The 19,213-nt window shown below is 36.4% G+C and overlaps 1 protein-coding gene across 1 annotated transcript in view; it reads left to right on the top strand.

Moving 5' to 3' along the window:
- Nucleotides 1-1,827: 1,827 nt before the first annotated feature.
- Nucleotides 1,828-19,213, top strand: part of EYS (eyes shut homolog) — a gene marked incomplete at its 5' end in the record, with an annotated part of 1,363,978 nt that continues 1,346,592 nt past the window's right edge. Inside the window, 2 exon segments of the mRNA XM_079781621.1 lie at nucleotides 1,828-2,578; nucleotides 4,117-4,230. Coding sequence (XP_079637747.1) covers nucleotides 1,828-2,578; nucleotides 4,117-4,230 — 865 coding nt within the window.

Below are 19,213 nucleotides of genomic sequence, written 5' to 3' on the forward strand. Positions count from 1 at the left end.
TTTACACTGATACCTATTTCCACTCGGTCATTGATGAATTCCTAATACCTAGCATGTTGCCATGCACATAGATTAAAATAAAATAGACTTGTTTAAAGTATTATTTATATCTTAGCAAGATTATGAATTTTAATCCAGAATTCATGATTAATATATTTCAAAATAACATGATCATACAAAACTTTTGGTTCTAAGAAAGTTATAACTTAACCTTTTCTGTGTGCATATGAAGGCAATATATTACTTATGTGAATTAATATTTTATAGATTTATAACATCCACAACCAAATTTGCAAAGAGGTAATTTATAATAAATTTAATTTCTACATGATCTAAAATAGCCATTAAGATATTAGACTTATCATAAATATTTGATATTAACAAATTAATTACATATTATAATGGTATAAAATCTTTTATTTTAACAATATTTAATTGATAGTCAAGGTATATTAGAAATGCTGTGATTTTTGAATATGATAAACCTGGATTTTAATTGCTTAGTGAAATTGGATAATAAAAGTTACCATTTATTGAATAACATATATATTTAAATAGTATAATTCAGACTTCACTACTACCTTGTCAATGCAATACTTCTATATCAATTTCTTTAAATTAGTATATTAATACATTCTTACCTGTAGAAAAGTGCAGCAAATTAAAGTTCAAGGGGCCTAGGAACATAGAATGAATAAATAACATAATTGAGATCCAAAGAGCATATATTTCTGTTATACAATTTGCTTTCTTCTCTGAATTTGAGATTTGTTGTAAGATTTATAGTGTATTTGTTAATCAAATAGAGTAGTGATTTGCACTGTGAAAAACCTCAGTGTGTAGTAGTTACTATATTTTAATTGGGTCAGTACATTACATCAGATTGCCTTCTTTCTGGGAGTCGAGATGTCTTCCCATAGAACTGATCCCCTGACCCCTCTTTTCATACCTCTGGTGAGTGATGAAAGAGAACATTACTGCCACACTACCTCTATTTATCATCCTTCCATCACACCATTTTACACTTTCTGCCATGCTTTCACCGTTCCTGCAGAAGTTAAAAACTCTAAGTTTACTCATTTGTACAATAGAATATTCTATGTGTCCATTATGTATGTGAGAGCTTCCACCTCCTTTATTACCATTAGAAGAACATGATTTGTCACCAACAGGTATCTTAGGCTTATATTTGTATAAAAATATTACATGAACATTATATTTAAATCACTTAATTCTTATTTTATGTCTTTTAAAGTGTTTTTTTTTCCTAAAACTAATCAGAGAGGGATACTTATATCTGAAGAAAATTACATCTATCCATTAAAGATGTTGACTATTGCTGTGTTCCAGTTACAATCAAGCTTGTTATAAAAGACTATAGTAAGTTGCTGGTTCAATGACAGTGATATCAAACCTTTTCATAATCAGGTGATTATATAGGGAAGGATGAGATACAACATAATAACCATAATTTTTTCTGGCCTGTGTCACAGAAAAGATGCCTATCTGCTAATGACACAGTTTTTTCCCAAAAACAGCAAAGAAATTTTTGTATCATTAAGTAATTTAGGAAAACACTCAATAACAATGTATGTTTTTCTGTTTGAAGGGTTATTTAAAACAGCAGAACGAACCTCCTGTTTCTTAATCAATATCCAGTCATTGAGTTCACTTGCACTTTGGGAATAGTAAAGAAAACTAAAGAGCCAGTTCCCCGGAATCCCTGAACAAAATCTCTGCTTAGAAATGTCCAGCAACATTGAAAGCCCATGTCGAGCAATCATTTATGACATTTTCATGATAGACTGTAAAGTACAACTTCCTATAATGACTAACAAATCAATTATGCTTCTGAGCCTGCTGGTTCTTCACTGCATGTTTATAAACGGAAAAACAACATGTAAATGGCAATTGGTGGAAGAATGGCATGCACAACCCTCATCATATGTGGTGAATTGGACACTAACAGAAAACATTTGCATGGACGCCTATGGAGATTGCTGGTTTGAGGACATAAATACTAAAATGAGTACTTCAGGCAATCAGGCTGTCCCCCAGATTTGCCCTTTGCAAATTCAATTAGGAGACATCCTTGTAATTTCTGCTGAACCATCTCTTCACTCTCCAGAACTAAATTTGATGAATGTTTCTGAAGCATCCTTCATTGACTGTCTGCAGAATGCCACAGCTGAAGAGCAGTTACTTTTTGGTTGCAAGCTAAAAGGAATGCACACTGTTAGCTCTCAGTGGCTGACTGTTGGGACACATTATTTTATTACAGTAATGGCAAGTGGTCCATCGCTTTGTCAACTGGGACTTCGACTAAATGTGACAGTGAAAGAGCAGTTCTGCCAGGAATATCTGAATTCAGAATATTGCTCTGGGCATGGTAAATGTCTTACTGAAATTTGGAGCAAGACATACAACTGTCATTGTGAATCTCCATTTTCCGGAAAATACTGCCAGGAATTTGATGCATGTTCTTATAAACCCTGTAAAAATAATGGCAGTTGCATTAATAAAAAAGAAAAATGGAATGAGCAAGGATATGAATGTATCTGTCCCCCACCATTTTCAGGTAAGATTACTTTATAAATAACATAATTTTATTAAAATATGAAAATAAAGTGAATTCATAAACTACTATTTACAAAAATCCTACCTTCAAATATTGTCAAATTATGTAGCCTTGGAATTAGGATTTCAACAAATGGAGGGGGTATAACAATTTAGCTCATTACACTCACTAAGATCAAAAGGACATGACCTACAAACATTCTACTGTTAATTTTGTTTTTGTATGTGGGAATATTTTGGCACACAATTATATTTAATTATATTTCATTTTGTTGGAAGTTGTTTGGAGGAAAATGAAGGAAGGAGACCTCTGAGGCAGGGATGTCAGAGTTTACAAGGTATTTGAAAAGCATCATTGATCATGGCAAAAACTGCTTAAAATTTAAATTATGAATTAAATTAGAATTGGGGATATTTTGTCAAATTGTGTATAACTGTTTTGCAGTAACAGTTGTCCACTTGCCATGACCTGAAATATTCTATGCACATTCTTCTGTGAAGGATATTATGAGATGATTAACTACATTGAAAAATATTTTATGCAAAGTTATGGTATAGTAAGACCATTATATTTTATGTAAGTGGAATTTGACAAACTTGATATAACAGCAAAGCCAAGAAAGCATAGGATTTAGAATTTTTTGTGTAGCTTTTAAGAATCCAAACACTCTCCCCCCTACCCCCATAATTTAGATTTTTAAAATATTTTATTTTACTGTGGAAACAACACTTAATATTAGATATACCCTCTTAAACTTTTAAAAAATATTTTTTATTGATTTTAGAGAGGAAGGGAGAGATAGAAACATCAATGATAACAGAGAATCATTGATTTGCTGCCTCTTGCACGCCCTCCACTAGGGATCAACCCGGCAACCCGGGCATGTGCCCTGACCTGGAATCAAACTTTGACCTCTTGGTTCATAGGTGATGCTCAACCACTGAGCCATACCAATGGGGCTACCCTCTTAAATTTTTAAGTGCGTAACATATTATTGTTGACAATAGTGCAATGTTATACAGCAGATCTCTAGAGCTTATGCATTTGCTTAACTAAATCTTTATGCACTGGTTCCTCTTTAGATGGTATAATTTTACCCCATTTTTCTGCTTTAGAGTCATTATCTTGATTAGGTGGTATGTTTAAGACACAATGTGTCTTTTTTTTTCAGTTACTACTGCAATTCTATCAGCGTTTGTTGAAGAACTGGTACTTATGTGTATTATCTGCTGTCAAAACATGATTAACAAATTCAAATTATCATGAAAATTAACTAAAGGTCACATATCAACAATCAGAAAAATATTTGAATATTATAGCAAGGATCAGATGATGAAAAAACTGATATAAAACTTATGAAAATTGTTTCAATTTAAATACATCATTGTGTAGCATTATTTCTTAATTAGAATTACATTTTGTCAAACTTTTTATAATTATTATTAAAGAATTTTGGAAAAATCATTTACTATAATTAACTATATAAAATGTAAATCTATTACTTTAATTTAAAAGTTGATTTTCTTTCACTTTTGCAGGCCTAAATTGTTCAGAAATAATTGGCCAATGTCAACCATGTAGCTGTTTCCATGGAAATTATAACACTATTGCTGCAAATAGTTTCATTTGGAAATGTGATGAACCATTTTCAGGTAAAAAAAAATGCTCATATATATACACTAGAAGCCCGGTGCACGAAATTCATGCATGGCAGGAGTTGTCCCTCAACCCAGCCTGTACCCTCTCCAATCTGGGACTCCTGGAGGGATATCCGACTGCCCGTTTAGGCCCGATCCCAGGATCGGGCCTAAACGGGCAGTCGGACATCCCTCTCACAATCCAGGACTGCTGGCTCCCAACTGCTTGCCTGCCTGCCTTCCTGATTGCCCCTAACCGCTTCTGCCTGCCAGCCTGATCACCCCCTAACCACTCCGCTGCCAGCCTGGTTAATGCTTAACTGCTCCCCTGCCAGCCTGTTTGCCCCCAACTTCCCTCCTCTGCCAGCCTGGTCACCCCTAACTGCCCTCTCCTGCAGGGTTGATCACCTCCAACTGCCCTCCCTTGCAAGCCTGGTCCCTCTCAACTGCCCTCCCTTGCAGGCCGGGTGCCTCCCAACTGCCCTCCCCTGCTGGCCATCTTTTGGTGGCCATCTTGTGTCCACATGGGGGCAGGATCTTTGACCACATGAGGGCAGCTATATTGTGTGTTGCAGTGATGATCAATCTATATATTACTCTTTTATTACATAGGATAGAGGCCTGGTGCACGGGTGGGGGCCAGCTGTTTTGCCCTTAAGGGTGTCCCGGATCAGGTGGGAGTTCCCTTGGGATGTGGGGCGGCCTGAGCTAGGGGCCTGTGGTGGTTTGCAGGCCAGCCACGCCCCCTGGCAACCCAAGCAGAGGCCCTGGTATCTGGAATTTATTTTCCTTCTACAATTGAAACTTTGTAGCCTGGAGCGGAGCCAAGCCTGCTGTTCCCTCTGGGGCGGCAGCCATTTCTGTGGCAGTTAATTCACCTTCTACAATTGAAACTTTGTAGCCTTAAGCGGGTGAGCCCGGCCAGGGTGTGCGGAAAGCTTTGCTTCCCCTGTTGCCGCCAGCAACCCTGGCCTGCTCTCTCAAGCTCCATTCTGCTGCCATTTCTGTTTGAATTTGTTTACCTTCTATAATTGAAACTTTGTAGCTTGAGTGGAGGCTTAGGCCTGCAACGGCTATGGAAAGCTTGGCTTGCTCTGTTACCTGGGAAACCTTGCTCTCTGTGGCTGTAGCCATCTTGGTTTGGGTTAATTTGCATACTCTCCCTGATTGGCTGGTGGGCGTGGCTTGGCTGGTGGGCGTGGCTTATGTAGCGGAGTGATGGTTAATTTGTATATTACCATTTTATTAGAGAAGATTTATACATGTAAATAATATTAATTTTGTCTTTTTAATTTCAAATTAAATTTAAAATATTTCATTTATTACTGCAAAATACAATTTTAGGATCTCTATATTCTGACATTTTTTAGGAATAAGTTTATTAAATCTATTTGGTTAACAAATAATTGATTATCCTGCTAAATATTCCACAATATAGAAAGAGTTTGGAAAACAGCTGACATATTTTGAAATCATGATAAAGTATATTTGTTCTTAAGTACTAAAATATTTTTAGAAATAGTGCACATTTTGCAGATAATTTGCATAATAGTAATTAATTTATTTCCTTATGTAACATATTACAGACAAATTCCTTTTTATGAAGGATAAAAATGTTTTCTTCTCAAATGAATTTAAAGATGTAAAATGAAATCATTGTTTAAGCCAGTAGTTTATTAACTTTGGTTAAATGTTTTAACAATGAAAATGTATTTAAACCATTGCCTGTATCATTGAACTCTTCTACAGTTTTCCATTTTTCTGGGAAATATACCTCACTATCAGTGTATCTGTACCACTTCAAACTGTCTTTAGGCAGTGGTATCTTTAGTCACAATTAATATTTAGATACCTAAATATTTCTTTTGTGGGAGGGAAACAGAAGATGAGTGTCTCCCAAACCACAGGCAATAGTAACATTTTAGTGTTTCTCTTGCAGGTCCTTCTACCTAATTAATTTGAAAGAGATTTGAAATTTTTGGTAGAGTGCATCAGCCATTGCCTCATAGTAAGAGGGATTGGTAACAATGAAGGCAGTAAGAACTCCTCTTATATGTGGGATCTAAAACAAAATAAGCAAACAAAGTTGAAATAGACTCATTAATACAGTAAAAAAAAAAAAAATGAGGGTTGCCAGATCAGAGGGGGCTAGGGATCTGATTGAAAAAAGTTAAGGGATTTTAGAAGTACAATTTAGCAGTTACAGAATAATCACGGGGATGTAAAGAACAGTATAGGCAATATAGTCAACTAGAAGCCCGGTGCACGAAATTCGTGCACGGCGGGGGGTTGTCCCTCAGCCCAGCCTGTACTCTCTCCAATCTGTGACTCCTGGAGGGATGTCCGACTGCCCATTTAGGCCCGATCCCAGGGGATCGGGCCTAAATGGGCAGTCGGACATCCCTCTCACAATCCAGGACTGCTGGCTCCCAACGGCTTGCCTGCCTGCCTTCCTGATTGCCCGTAACCGCTTCTGCCTGCCAGCCTGATCACCCCCTAACCACTCTGCTGCCAGCCTGTTTGCCCCCAACTTCCCTCCTCTGCCGGCCTGGTCACCCCTAACTGCCCTCTCCTGCAGGGTTGATCACCTCCAACTGCCCTCCCTTGCAAGCCTGGTCCCTCTCAACTGCCCTCCCTTGCAGGCCGGGTGCCTCACAACTGCCCTCTCCTGCTCGCCATCTTATAGTGGCCATCTTGTGTCCACATGGGGGCAGGATCTTTGACCACATGGGGGCAGCTATATTGTGTGTTGCAGTGATGATCAATCTGTATATTACTCTTTTATTAGATAGGATAGAGGCCTGGTGCACAGGTGGGGGCCAGCTGGTTTGCCCTGAAGGGTGTCACAGATAAGGGTGGGGGTTCCCTTGGGGTGTAGGGCAGCCTGAGCGAGGGGTCTGTGGTGGTTTGCAGGCCGGCCACGCCTCCTGGCAACCCAAGGGGAGGCCCTGGTATCTGGAATTTATTTTCCTTGTACAATTGAAACTTTGTAGCCTGGGGCGGCAGCCATTTCTGGGGCGGCAGCCATTTCTGTGGCAGTTAATTCACCTTCTACAATTGAAACTTTGTAGCCTTAAGTGCGTGAGCCCGGCCAGGGTGTGCGGAAAGCTTTGCTTCCCCTGTTGCCGCCGGCAACCCTGGCCTGCTCTCTCAAGCTCCATTATGTTGCCATTTCTGTTTGAATTTGTTTACCTTCTATAATTGAAACTTTGTAGCTTGAGTGGAGGCTTAGGCCTGCAACGGCTATGGAAAGCTTGGCTTCCTCTGTTACCTAGGAAACCTTGCTCTCTGTGGCTGTAGCCATCTTGGATTGGGGTTAATTTGCATACTCGCCCTGATTGGCTGGTGGGCGTGGCTTGGCTGGTGGGCGTGGCTTATGTAGCAGAGTGATGGTTAATTTGCATATTGCCATTTTATTAGAGAGGATAATGTAGTCATAACTATGTATGGAGCTAAGAGAGTACTAGAATTATTGGGGAAATTGATTTGTGAATTATATAATTTTCTAACTAGTATGCTGTGCACCTAACACTGCTATAAAAGGATGAAACCTTAAAAAAAAGGAATTTCAATTATCTTCAAATCTTTTCTTGTCTTTTTTCCTTCAAGTCTTTTTTTTTCCTTGAGGTATGTTATGAGATGAAAGATGTTTTACAGCATATGGTAAGATGTCTCTTACCATATGCTGCATACATATGGGAACCATGTAATTGCCTTTCAAATAATAGCATTCTTTAGCAAAAGAGGTAGCTAAAAGCAGTTATATCATTGCTGAGAGGATGAGACCTTGGTTCTTGTCTCTTTGAAGGAAAGATTTCAGTCAAAACAAAATACAGCAAAGCAAGCAATGACTTATTGGCTGCAGTAAAACACACTCAGGACAGTGAACCAAGGAAGAGCTTAGCATGGAAGAAGCAACAGGAGTGCCTAGGCTGAGCTGCTTTAGCTCACTGAGAAGTCAGAGAAAAAGTGGACCTTGGAGACAGGTTCAGGGGTTTGGCTTAGGGCACGCTGTCACTGCCCACCACTCCACTGGATGCAAGTCTCATGAGGTTCCTTAGAATAACAGGGAAGCGGAATGGTGCAGGTGTGCTCCTGAGAGGGCACATACTGCACCTTTTGTGTTGAGGATATTTATTTCTCTCTTCCAGGCAGGAATCTTAAGGGAGGTCTCCTGGGAAGGTCTCAATAGAATATTCGTAGGTTTTTGCTGGTGTGCTCTTTTCGGGTCGTGGTCTCCCCTGATTGGTGGGCTTGAGGGCAGGTGGTCATTAGTCAAGGCAGCTGGTTCTTAGGTCAGCAATGGCATTGCTTGTCTGGGATTGGGGCTGAAATACAATTGAGACATAGATGTTATCTCTAGGGAAGAAAGGTGAGGGAGTCCAAACCACATGAGCAGCAATATGCTAGGGGTGGGAAGGTTACCCTGGGGCGAGGTCCTTGTTCCCCTAGCTTTGCCCCCTTGTTAGGCATTCTGTACCTGCAGTAAATTGTTCTGCCGTTTGTTCAGCTATCTGTCTCAGTTTCCCTGTTCCACTTGTTTTGGCTTACTGACCTGTCTCAGTTATAATTACATAATATTTGAAACAGTTATTTATTGATTGGCAATTTCATTTCATTAAATAAGCAGACAAATAAGATAGTTTATACAAGATTATTTTAAATAAAATTATTTCCAAAGAAAATGATTGCAATTTGATATCTGTAAATCAAAGGGAAAATTTTGAACATATTTTATATTGATTATCTGAACATTAAAAAATAATTCAACAGGAACTATGTTTAGTCATAGTTATCTCTAGTATTTTTTTCTGAAGATTGAGTATTTTTTTCATATGGTTTTATCATTTTAACTTTTCATAAAATCATCTATATCTAGTTCAAGATTTTATTTATTATTAATAAGTTTAAATTTATTGCTTTCAACTCTTTTCCTAATTACGCCATGCTTAATTGAAAAAATGTCACTGTACACATATTGAGGTTTCTGTTCATCTCTTGGGAAAATCTGCTAAATGGAAAGTATCCTCAATTCTAATTTTTTTGTATAAAATACATAGATCATATATTTACATCAGATCCATATTTTTATTCTATTCAGAATTATTTTATTTGACTCATGTTTTCAAAAATAATCCTCACAAAACAAATGATCTCTAAATATATAATCCCTTTGAGTGTTGAGTATTGGCCAAACTTAGGTGCTGCAGAGTTATAGACCTTTTCAATTTAATTCCATTTTGTTCTAGCACATCAATCTATCCATGAAATATAGGTGCTCCCTTTAAATACTGTTTCCCACATACCCAGCTATTCCAAAGCAGTTATCTATCTATATAATAGAGGAATATGTAAATTAGTCAGGATGCCGTAACATCACGACCAAATAGCAGCAACCTGAGGTTGCATGGTGCCTGGCCGGGGTGAGGGACCTCAGGCCATACCGGGGCTTGACAGGAGACCTCAGGCCATGCCCCCTGCCTCGACGCTGGGCTGGGGGACCTGAGACTGCGCCCTCCACCAGGCAGGGCTTGACGGGGGACCTCAGACTGCACCCCCCACCCGGTGCCAGGCCGGGAGACCTGAGGCTGTGCCCCCTGCCCTGAGGGGCTTGACAGGGGTGGGGCCGGCCGGGTCTGGGTCTCCTGCATTTTCGAAGCACCTGTGGGTGGTCAGCGGGGACTTAACTCTAGGTCCTATGGCGTGCCCAGACTCTGATAGGAGGGAGATTTTCATATACATTTTACTAATTTCCTTTCATCTCTGACACTTCTATTATAGAGAAAGGGCAAATAGCAATATTAAAATATTTCCTCTAATTAATTCCCTTTTAATGTGCATGAATTTCGTGCACCAGGCCACTAGTAGTGTTTATAAACCTGTATACTTTTGAACTTATTGAATTTGTTAAGTGTCTTCATTGCATTGTGCAGGAATAAACTTTAATGCTTTTTAATGCTTTTTAATGCTTTTAAGAAAATAAGTACAACTCACACTTTCAAAAACTGATTTTTTGTGTTTAATGTTATTTTTTAAATTAAATGCTCATAACTAATTTTAAACAAGATGTAACCAACATTTGAAGGATTCTTCCACTAACATGTCAAAACATTCCTAAAATACTTCGGTTTATTTTCAGTCATTCCTCAGAAGTTTAAACATCACTAAAATCTAAATGTGGACAACAGTGAGAGAAAACACATTCTGATATGTAACTTTTTTTTTCAATATCAGTTTGTCACAAAAAAAATTAGTGTGCTGACTTGTAAATATTTAAAGTTATTTGTGAATTTTTCAGTTAGGGATTCTAATCCAATTGTCTGACTATCACAACTATTTTGGATTTACAATATGAATTATGTGTGTATGACAATAAATTACAAGTACATTTTTCCATCCTCTACTTAAATGAAACAATATATATTATGATATACGTAATAAAATACACAATTTTAAAACAATAACTTTATCTTTAAACATTTTTACTAAATTTTCAATAGTATTTCTAAGGTCAGATATCTTGCCTTCAACAGAATACACTTTAGTAAAGCTTTATTTTTCCCCAAAGAATTGGATAGAATAATCAAACCACTATAGAAATTAATTATCTATTTGAAGCCTCTGATTTCACTAGTAGTGTGGCAAATCTTAACTGTATGAGAACTTATTCTAGCTATGGGGCCAGTACATGTACTAGTATAAGTCACTAATACACTGTGGTGAGTCATGAATAGTAACATGGTTTAGGGACAAACTATGTATTCATTATCAAATTTATAGGAAAACATAAATATGAAATATTTTTATTAAACTGTAAATTGTTTCTTTTGATCTTATAATATATTAAATATCTATTATGAAGTAAAAAGTTAGGAGGGGATTATGGGAGAGATATCACCCAAGGAACTCATATTCAGGACACAGTCAATAGTGTGATGAAAGCCTGGGGGGGGGGGCGGATAAAGTGGAAGGGGTCAATGGGGAAAGGGGCACATCTCTGATAGTTTTAACAATAAAGGTAAATTAAAAAAGAAAGATCCAGTAAATAGAAATAAAGTAAATCCAATAAATGGAGCATTATTAAAAAAATAAACATCAGCATATAATAAAATATGTAAACAGTAGTATATTCATACCAAGGGCTTGTATACTTTTCTTCTGGAAAGGGTTAGATAGTAAATATTTTAGACTTTCTGAACTTTATGGTTTCAATTGCAATAACACAGCTTTGATATGATAGGGTGAAAACAACCATCCTGCATAATAAAAGCATAATATGCAAATCTATCGAACAGTGGAACAACTGGTCAGTGGGGGGCAAGGCTGGTGAGCAGGCAGCACCAGGCCAGGCAAGGCACATGCCAGGGGGCAGAGAGAGGGGACAGCAATCGGGGCGGCAGTGACCAGTGGCCTGCCTGGTTGCCTCCCACAGAGGGAGGCCAGACTGCAGTTTAGGCCCGCTCCCTCTGGGGAGCATGCCTAAGCCCTTAGTCAGACATCCCCTGAAGGCTCCCGGACTGTGAGAGGGCACAGGCAGGGCTAAGAGACCTCCCTGAGTGCATGAATTTTCATGCACGGGGCCTCTAGTCCTATCTAATAAAAGTCTAATATGCAAATTGTCCCCTGGACTGGGAGTTCTGCTGGGAGTTCTGCTCAATTAGTCGCTATGACGCACACTGACCACCAGGGGGCAGATGCTCTGACCAGTAGGTTGGCTTGCTGAGGGTGCTGGTGGGATGGACTGGAAAGTGAGGTGTTAGTTGAGAGCCTTCAGGAAGCTCCCAGAGTTTGGCCCAAGCCCCTGGCAGAGGCAGGCAGGGGCAGGAAGGAGCCAGGAGGGACCAGGTGGCCCGGGAGGCTTCTACCAGTGATTCAAGAGCCGTGGACTGTGCAGCCCTCCACAGCCTATGGCGTTCTCAGTGCACAATTTATAATCTTCAGAGCTGCTGCTTTTTAAGTTTCACTAACTTATCCAGGAGAGTTGGTAGCACCATTACAGGGGGATAGGTCAGGCGTGCCTACCAAGGAGTGGCCCCAGGCTCCCAGGGACACAGCAGAGTGGGGGACTGGTCTTCTCTCTCTCTCTCTCTCAGGGCCTCGCTAGTAGCTGTGAGACCCGCTTATCAGCCCCGCCTCTCTCTCCCGAGAGGTCAGCAGTTCAGCCTGCTCGCCATTGCCCACCCAAGGAGCCTGCTGCTCATGCAGCCTGGCGTTCATTCGAGCCTCCGGTCATTATGAGTTTTCATATATTAGGATGATGATATATGAAACATGATTCATAAATAAGTTGAGATTATATTTTAAAAAGTCATATTAAAAATTTGAAAACGTTATATTTCTAGTGCTTTGACAAACAGTGACTACATAAATTAGCCTTTATTCAAATTTACTTTGCTGTTGAGTTTCACTTAACACTGAGGAATTTGGAACTCATTGTCTTTGGGAAATTACAGCTATTATGCTAGAAACAGTTTAATGATATATTGAAAATTTATATCAAGACTGCAAAGGGTTAAGGTGTAGATATACCAATCCAATTTGGAAACTATCGAGCCTTTAGAAAAAAACCTATTCGAGATTTTTAAGACACTTCAATATTAAGAAGGAGTATAAATAAGAACAATTAACCATGAGGTCAATCTCAGTCATAATAAAAGTAAAATTAAGAATTAAAATCTAATCTAACACTGTAATTCCACATTTGAAAACATTATGTAAATTTTATGTATCCATTATAAAGTGATTTACTCTAATTCTATAATTTCATAAGGTTTATTGCAAAAAAAATTAATGTATTTTTCAGTAATTCATTCAATCATTAACATTCTCATTCTATATATGATCAGTTTCTGACTTCTTATCAAACTTTTTAAAATATGAGTTTGTTATAGGAAAAGTGGTTGTCAAAAAATAAACTCCTCAGTCTTAGTTTAGGACTGACAGCTACAAAAAGCAATTTTAGTTTAAAGATTCAAGAAGGTTCATTTGCAAGACATGGTGGGATCTCTGTACCCAAGATGATTTATAGACCACAGCATGGCATTGGAGGAATAATTATATTTCGGGATGTGATAACCTCAGGTATCATTGGACAGGTAACAAGTGGTCCAATCTGCCTAGTGGAGAATATTGTAAGGCATTTCATTAGCAGTTTAAATCAGAGGGTTGGAAGAATATTTTTAATTTAAAGTTGATTTCTCCAATTTGTAACCTCCAGCAGTGGGTAGAATTTAAGGAGAATAGTATTTTGTCCATGGAAAGAAATGCTAGCAGGAGCTAAATCAGATATAACTTTTTTCATTTTTAATAATTGAACTTTAATCCTATTTTGAAATTCAATCCTGATCGAGGCTGGAAAATTAATCTCAGTCAATTCAACTCTAGCTCTAACCCCCTGCCATTTAGAAAATTGAACTATTCCTTGTCCTCATAAGTGTAATTTGTTAAGTAGTGTGGATAGTTAATGTCATTTCATGAGCCAATAGGCACACTACACGTAAAATCAACTTTAAGGCTTAGCATTTATAAAATTTGTACTTAAAATTATGACAGCCCTAGCCCATTTTGCTCAGTGGTTAGAGTGGCGGCCTATGGACTAAAGGGCCATGGGTTCAATTTCGATCAAGGCTACTACCTTGGTTGCAGGCTTGGTCCTACCCTCGGGGCATATGGGAGGCAACCAATTGATGTGTCTCTCTCCCTCCCTTCCATTTTCTCTAAAAAATCAATGGAAAAAATATCCTTGGGTGACGATTAAAAAAATAATGGCAAATAGTTAAACAAGTTAATCTAATACATTTAGCGATGTATATCGGCTAGGAAGGAATTTATGTATTTGACTCTGGATTGTTACTATTTTTACATTGTCAAGCCTCATTTGGTCACTATGATCATTATCAGCATTGGTGGGATCTGTAGTTCTATGCTCAGAGTGATCTACAGTAATATAACACTAAGATGCAACTTAAACAGGGACTTGCAGGTGGATACATGTAATATAAAGCATCAAATATGCATAATTAGGCATAGATATTAATTTATTCACTTTATATATTATAGTAATTATTTTAATATGAAACAACTATAAATGAGGCAGCTTCAGTAAACAGAGCACTGTGAAAATGTTGAACATTTGAGGAGAGACAATTGAGTAGCTATAACAAATAATATAATGTCTTGCCCAAATAATTTTGCCTAGTATGACCAACTTAATTTTCTAAATATGCCTTTGTAAATATTACTTTCTCAAAACACTCCAAATACTTTCCCTTTTCTAATGTTACATAGTAGAAGGATGAACATGAGAGTTATGTGAGTTTGGTTAATAGATTCTGCAGTAGTCATAGACAAAGTTTAGTCACCTGATCTTCAGTTACATCACGTATATTATGAAGAAAATATGACACAACTTCCCCGCTTGCTCTGCAGAATAAGGTAATAAATACAGCAGGGGTGTGGTTAATATGGCATTGCATTAAAGTTAAGCAGACTTGTGTTCCAAGACCATCTCTACATCTCCCTGGCTCTATGGCCTTTAGAATATTATTTAAGCTCTCTAAATTTTAATTTCCTGATTTGTAAAATTTTGAGAATTATCAGTACTCATCTCATGGATTTTTATGAGGATTAAATGAAACAATCCATGCTAAATACTTAGTAAAAATGGCAGATATATAGTAAGCATTCAATTATTTTAGTTGTTGTTACTTTTGCTTGTCTGAAATAACGACCCTTCATCTAATGTTTATTTATTCCGTTTAACAAATAGAGTCAAGTCCAGTCTCCTTATTTTTCTAGCATTTACATATTTATACAATTGTCTTCTACCTACTTTTATGAACTTATTTTTAAATATTTCTCTAAACAATTAATTCTAGTGATTTTGTTATGAACACATTCACATTTTCTGTTGCTGCTCATCATTTTTTCCTTCTCTAGAATGAAGTCTTTCTATCTTCCCCTTCTCCAAAATTCACTTCTTTTACTCTGCCTGCTGATATGGTGTCCTAGACAGCAAGGCCTATTATCTAGTCAAACTTATAGCTCCATTCTGTAGCAAATATAAGGTAATGAATAAATGTTTTATAATCAAGAAAATCAGAGCTAGGGGCTGTTCTTAATCTTAAAGGAATTTCAAATTATTGTGATTCTCTTCTAACTCTGGAATAGGTATGAAGCAATATTTTTCCAATTTAGGAGTCACACGTTTATATTTGAATTTTGTACACTCTTTATGCTATATATAGAAAGAAAAGAATCATAGTTTCGGTTATGTGATTTATTGGGACATTGGACGTAATATTGAAAGAAACACACCACCTCTTAAAAATGAAAGATAGCGTCTTGGAACAAATGGTCATGTGAATAATATGATATCCACTTAATTTTGACTCAGAATGTGTTAAATTTTCATAACAGTTATGAAAATTGCATGATTGCTTTGCTTTTAAAGTAAAAAACATGTAATAGCTACCTTTAGTCCTGTGATATTGAATGCAGTCTTCCTTTGTAGAATTCTGAATTGGCTATCATTTGCCACAAATATTCTATACATTGCAATGATACTGTCTGCAATTGTAATAATTTTCTACTTCTGCCTCAGCAGTTTCAGTGACTTAAAAATCACTTGATGTCTGCCTGAAAATGACTGATGTGTTGTTTTCTATATTAAGTAATCTCTGCTGGTGCATTGTAAGTCTTTTAATGAGTCCTAGAAATCTGTTAATGTCTGCATGTTTTTATGCTTTGTTCAAGTGAACAGGTGTGACAATTTATAGAATTCAAGGCAGACACTCTAATTACTTCATCTTGGGACTTTGAAATATGTTTTATGGGGAAATGTAATGAACATATTTTTTTAAGATAAGGAACATTTTGGAACATATAGCTTCAAATTTTCCTTAGAGAAAAAAATTTGAAAGTGAAAATTTAGGAAGTTGAAATTACCAAATGTTGTACCTTTATCCTATAGGTAATTTTTTAAATTCTATTTTGTCTTTGATAGTCAACGACTTTATGGTTTCATGTGTTGGTTATCAACTCCCAATGCAAGAATTATTCAAGTATCATTATAAACATCCCTTTCAATAGATATGATCATACCTGACTTTTTAATATGCTAATTTGAATATAGTGATAAAAAATTTCAGGTTTTTAAAACCTATTTAACTATGGACAGGCTTACATTAACACCTCTATCAACTTCGTGTTGTATAGTTTCAAATCAGTTTTAGAAAAGGCCTAAGGTAGACGAGCATTTCTTTATTCAAGACAAATATTTGCAAATGATTAAAACATTTTGATACAAAATTGTGTCGCAATTCAATGGAATTCTTCATTAATTCAAAGAATACCTTTACAGGTAATGAGATAATAAATTATAATGTAAATTTTAATGATATATCAATTAAGTAAATTTGAAAAGAAAGCCTAGCCAAAACTGCATATGACTTTTGACCCCTCCCTCCAAAACTTAAGTACTATTAGCCTCCTGTTGACTGGCAGCCCTACCAATAACATAAACAGTCAACACATATTGTGTATGTTATATTTATAACATACTATATTCTTATAATGAAGTTGGAGAACAGAAATATTAAGATAATCATAAAGAAGAGAAAATATATTTAAAATAGTATGTATTAATTTTTAAAAATTGTGTATAAGAGCAACCACTCAGTTCAAACCCATGTTGTTCAAGGGTCAACTGAAATTTATTTTTCTGTCATTTATGCATTAGATTTTATTCTAGTGGTGCAAGAGAATAAAATAACTATGGACGATCAACATTTGATGACCATCTTTGATATACTAGATATACTTGAACTGAGACCTTTTAAAGAGCACTTTCATGGAGTTAATTCTGTTTCAAAAAAATGAAAACAGCCCTGGCCCAAGTGGCTCAGTTGGTTGGAGTGCCATCCTGTGTACCAAGAGGTCACCAGTTTGATTCCTGTCAGGTCACATACCCTGGTTGCAGGCTTGATCCCCAGTAGGGGCTGTGCAGGAGGCAACTGATCAATGTTTCTCTCTCTCTTCCTTTCCCTTCCTCTCTATCTAAAAATCAATAAAAACAATCTTTTTTTTTTTTTTTTAAAAAGGAATGTAAACAGCATGATCATGGTAGATGAGAGTACCATTTTGTGTTTAAGGACTGAGATTTCACTTCAGGTACAGGGTTGCAAATAACTGAAGTTTTTCTAATCCCATCATGGCTGCTTCTTGGGAATCAACTGCTGCTACAAAATAGCAATCCTAATATTTTCTCCTGAAAAAAATTGTTCCTTAGGTCATTACTTTAATAGGCAGTATATTTGTATAATGAAGAATTTCATTTACTATGCTGAGAACTGCAGAGCAAACATCACCTTTAGCTTATAGAATCCATGTGATCAATTATATGATATACCATAATTACTTATTGTTATGAGTCTAGGACACAATACTTGAATACATTAAATTACTTAATGAAGAGATAATATTTGGGAGTTCTGGGAATACTCAAATTTATAAAACAAGTCTAAACTTTTAGTGCACTATAACAACATATGCCATTTAACTATTTATTTGCATACACCAATAAAATTTGAATCAAATATGATATGTTAAATTTAAAAATTTCCTTTATTATTTTCCACATTTGCTCATACAAAATCCACTATCTGGCTACATATTATCAATGAAATGTAAACTTATTTTTAAATGAATATATATTATCCCTTATATAATTTTGATAATATAGCATTACGTATAAATTTCACCATATAGTCTTGAGTTTTCTAAAGTATATTTTAGAACTTTGAAACATTTTCAATAAGTATACTCATTGTTCTACAGGGTATATATAAAGAAGACCAATGGCAGAAAGATTGAATGAGTCTAACATCAACAAACTGAAAGGAGGTAGCATTTTAATATAGCCTGGAATAGTTTGCTTTTTGTGACCAAAACTCAATAAGTTCTAATTATAATTGTGGAATGTTTTGAAGTTTGTACAATATTTCTCTATGCAGATGGTATCCAATGCTTACAACTACCTTATTAGGAAATAAATACAATAATCATTAAGTAAGATAGATCAATGATAGATAGATATATAGATGATAGATAGATAAACACAGAGGCAACAGTAGGTTTACAGTTGTTCATCTGGAAAATAATAATTAATAAATAATTATACAGGAATAAACTCTGTGCTTAGTGTATTCACAATTGTAAAAGTAAGATATACAGTTCCTGACTGGGAGGTCCTTACTTCTTCCAAGATAAGATATTGTTCCTTCTCGGCAACATTTCTTTTTAATGTTGATAAACACTTCAGTCTGATAAAAAATCTTACTTTTATCTACAGCTTGAACTTCTTGTTTTCTGGTCCATAATTACAAGCGTATTTCCTTCACTATGCCTTTTATCTATATTCTGCCCATCCTTAGAAAAAACACAAGGCTCTTAGTTGAGATATTAGTGGATGTTATTAGCTATAACACTTACATGTACCCTCTCTGAATGACATTGGCTTCCACAAAATAGTATAAGATTCCACATCAAGCCTCTAGAGAGAAGAGTAAGCTGTTCTCATCTTTTATGATCTAGCCTCAGAAGTGACACCAAATAAGTCTTTCTATATTCTATTTGTTGATATTGTTATAAAATGTCATTCAGATTGAAGGGGGGGTGTTCTAGAAGACTCTGTTCAGTGAGAAATATTGCTGCAACCATTTTTGATAATCTACCAAAAAACGCTTTAAAAAATACTTCATATTATGAACACTAATTGAGTCTCAAGCTTTTTCTTCCTCAGCATGCTTTGCAAAAGCTACTCATCCTATGATGAGACATGCACCACAAGGCCATTCTTGCTTCCTGTTAGCCAACAATTGCATTTAGCAAACTATTACTTTAGCCGTATGTTTCAAAATCTCCTCCTCCTTTGAGTTTCATGACATCTTGTATCAGATTTGTTAGTACTTTTAGTCTTCTTGGTTCCTCATAATTAATT

The sequence above is a fragment of the Cnephaeus nilssonii genome, assembly GCF_951640355.1.
Source record: "Cnephaeus nilssonii genome assembly, chromosome: 9".
Lineage (NCBI taxonomy): Eukaryota > Metazoa > Chordata > Mammalia > Chiroptera > Vespertilionidae > Cnephaeus > Cnephaeus nilssonii.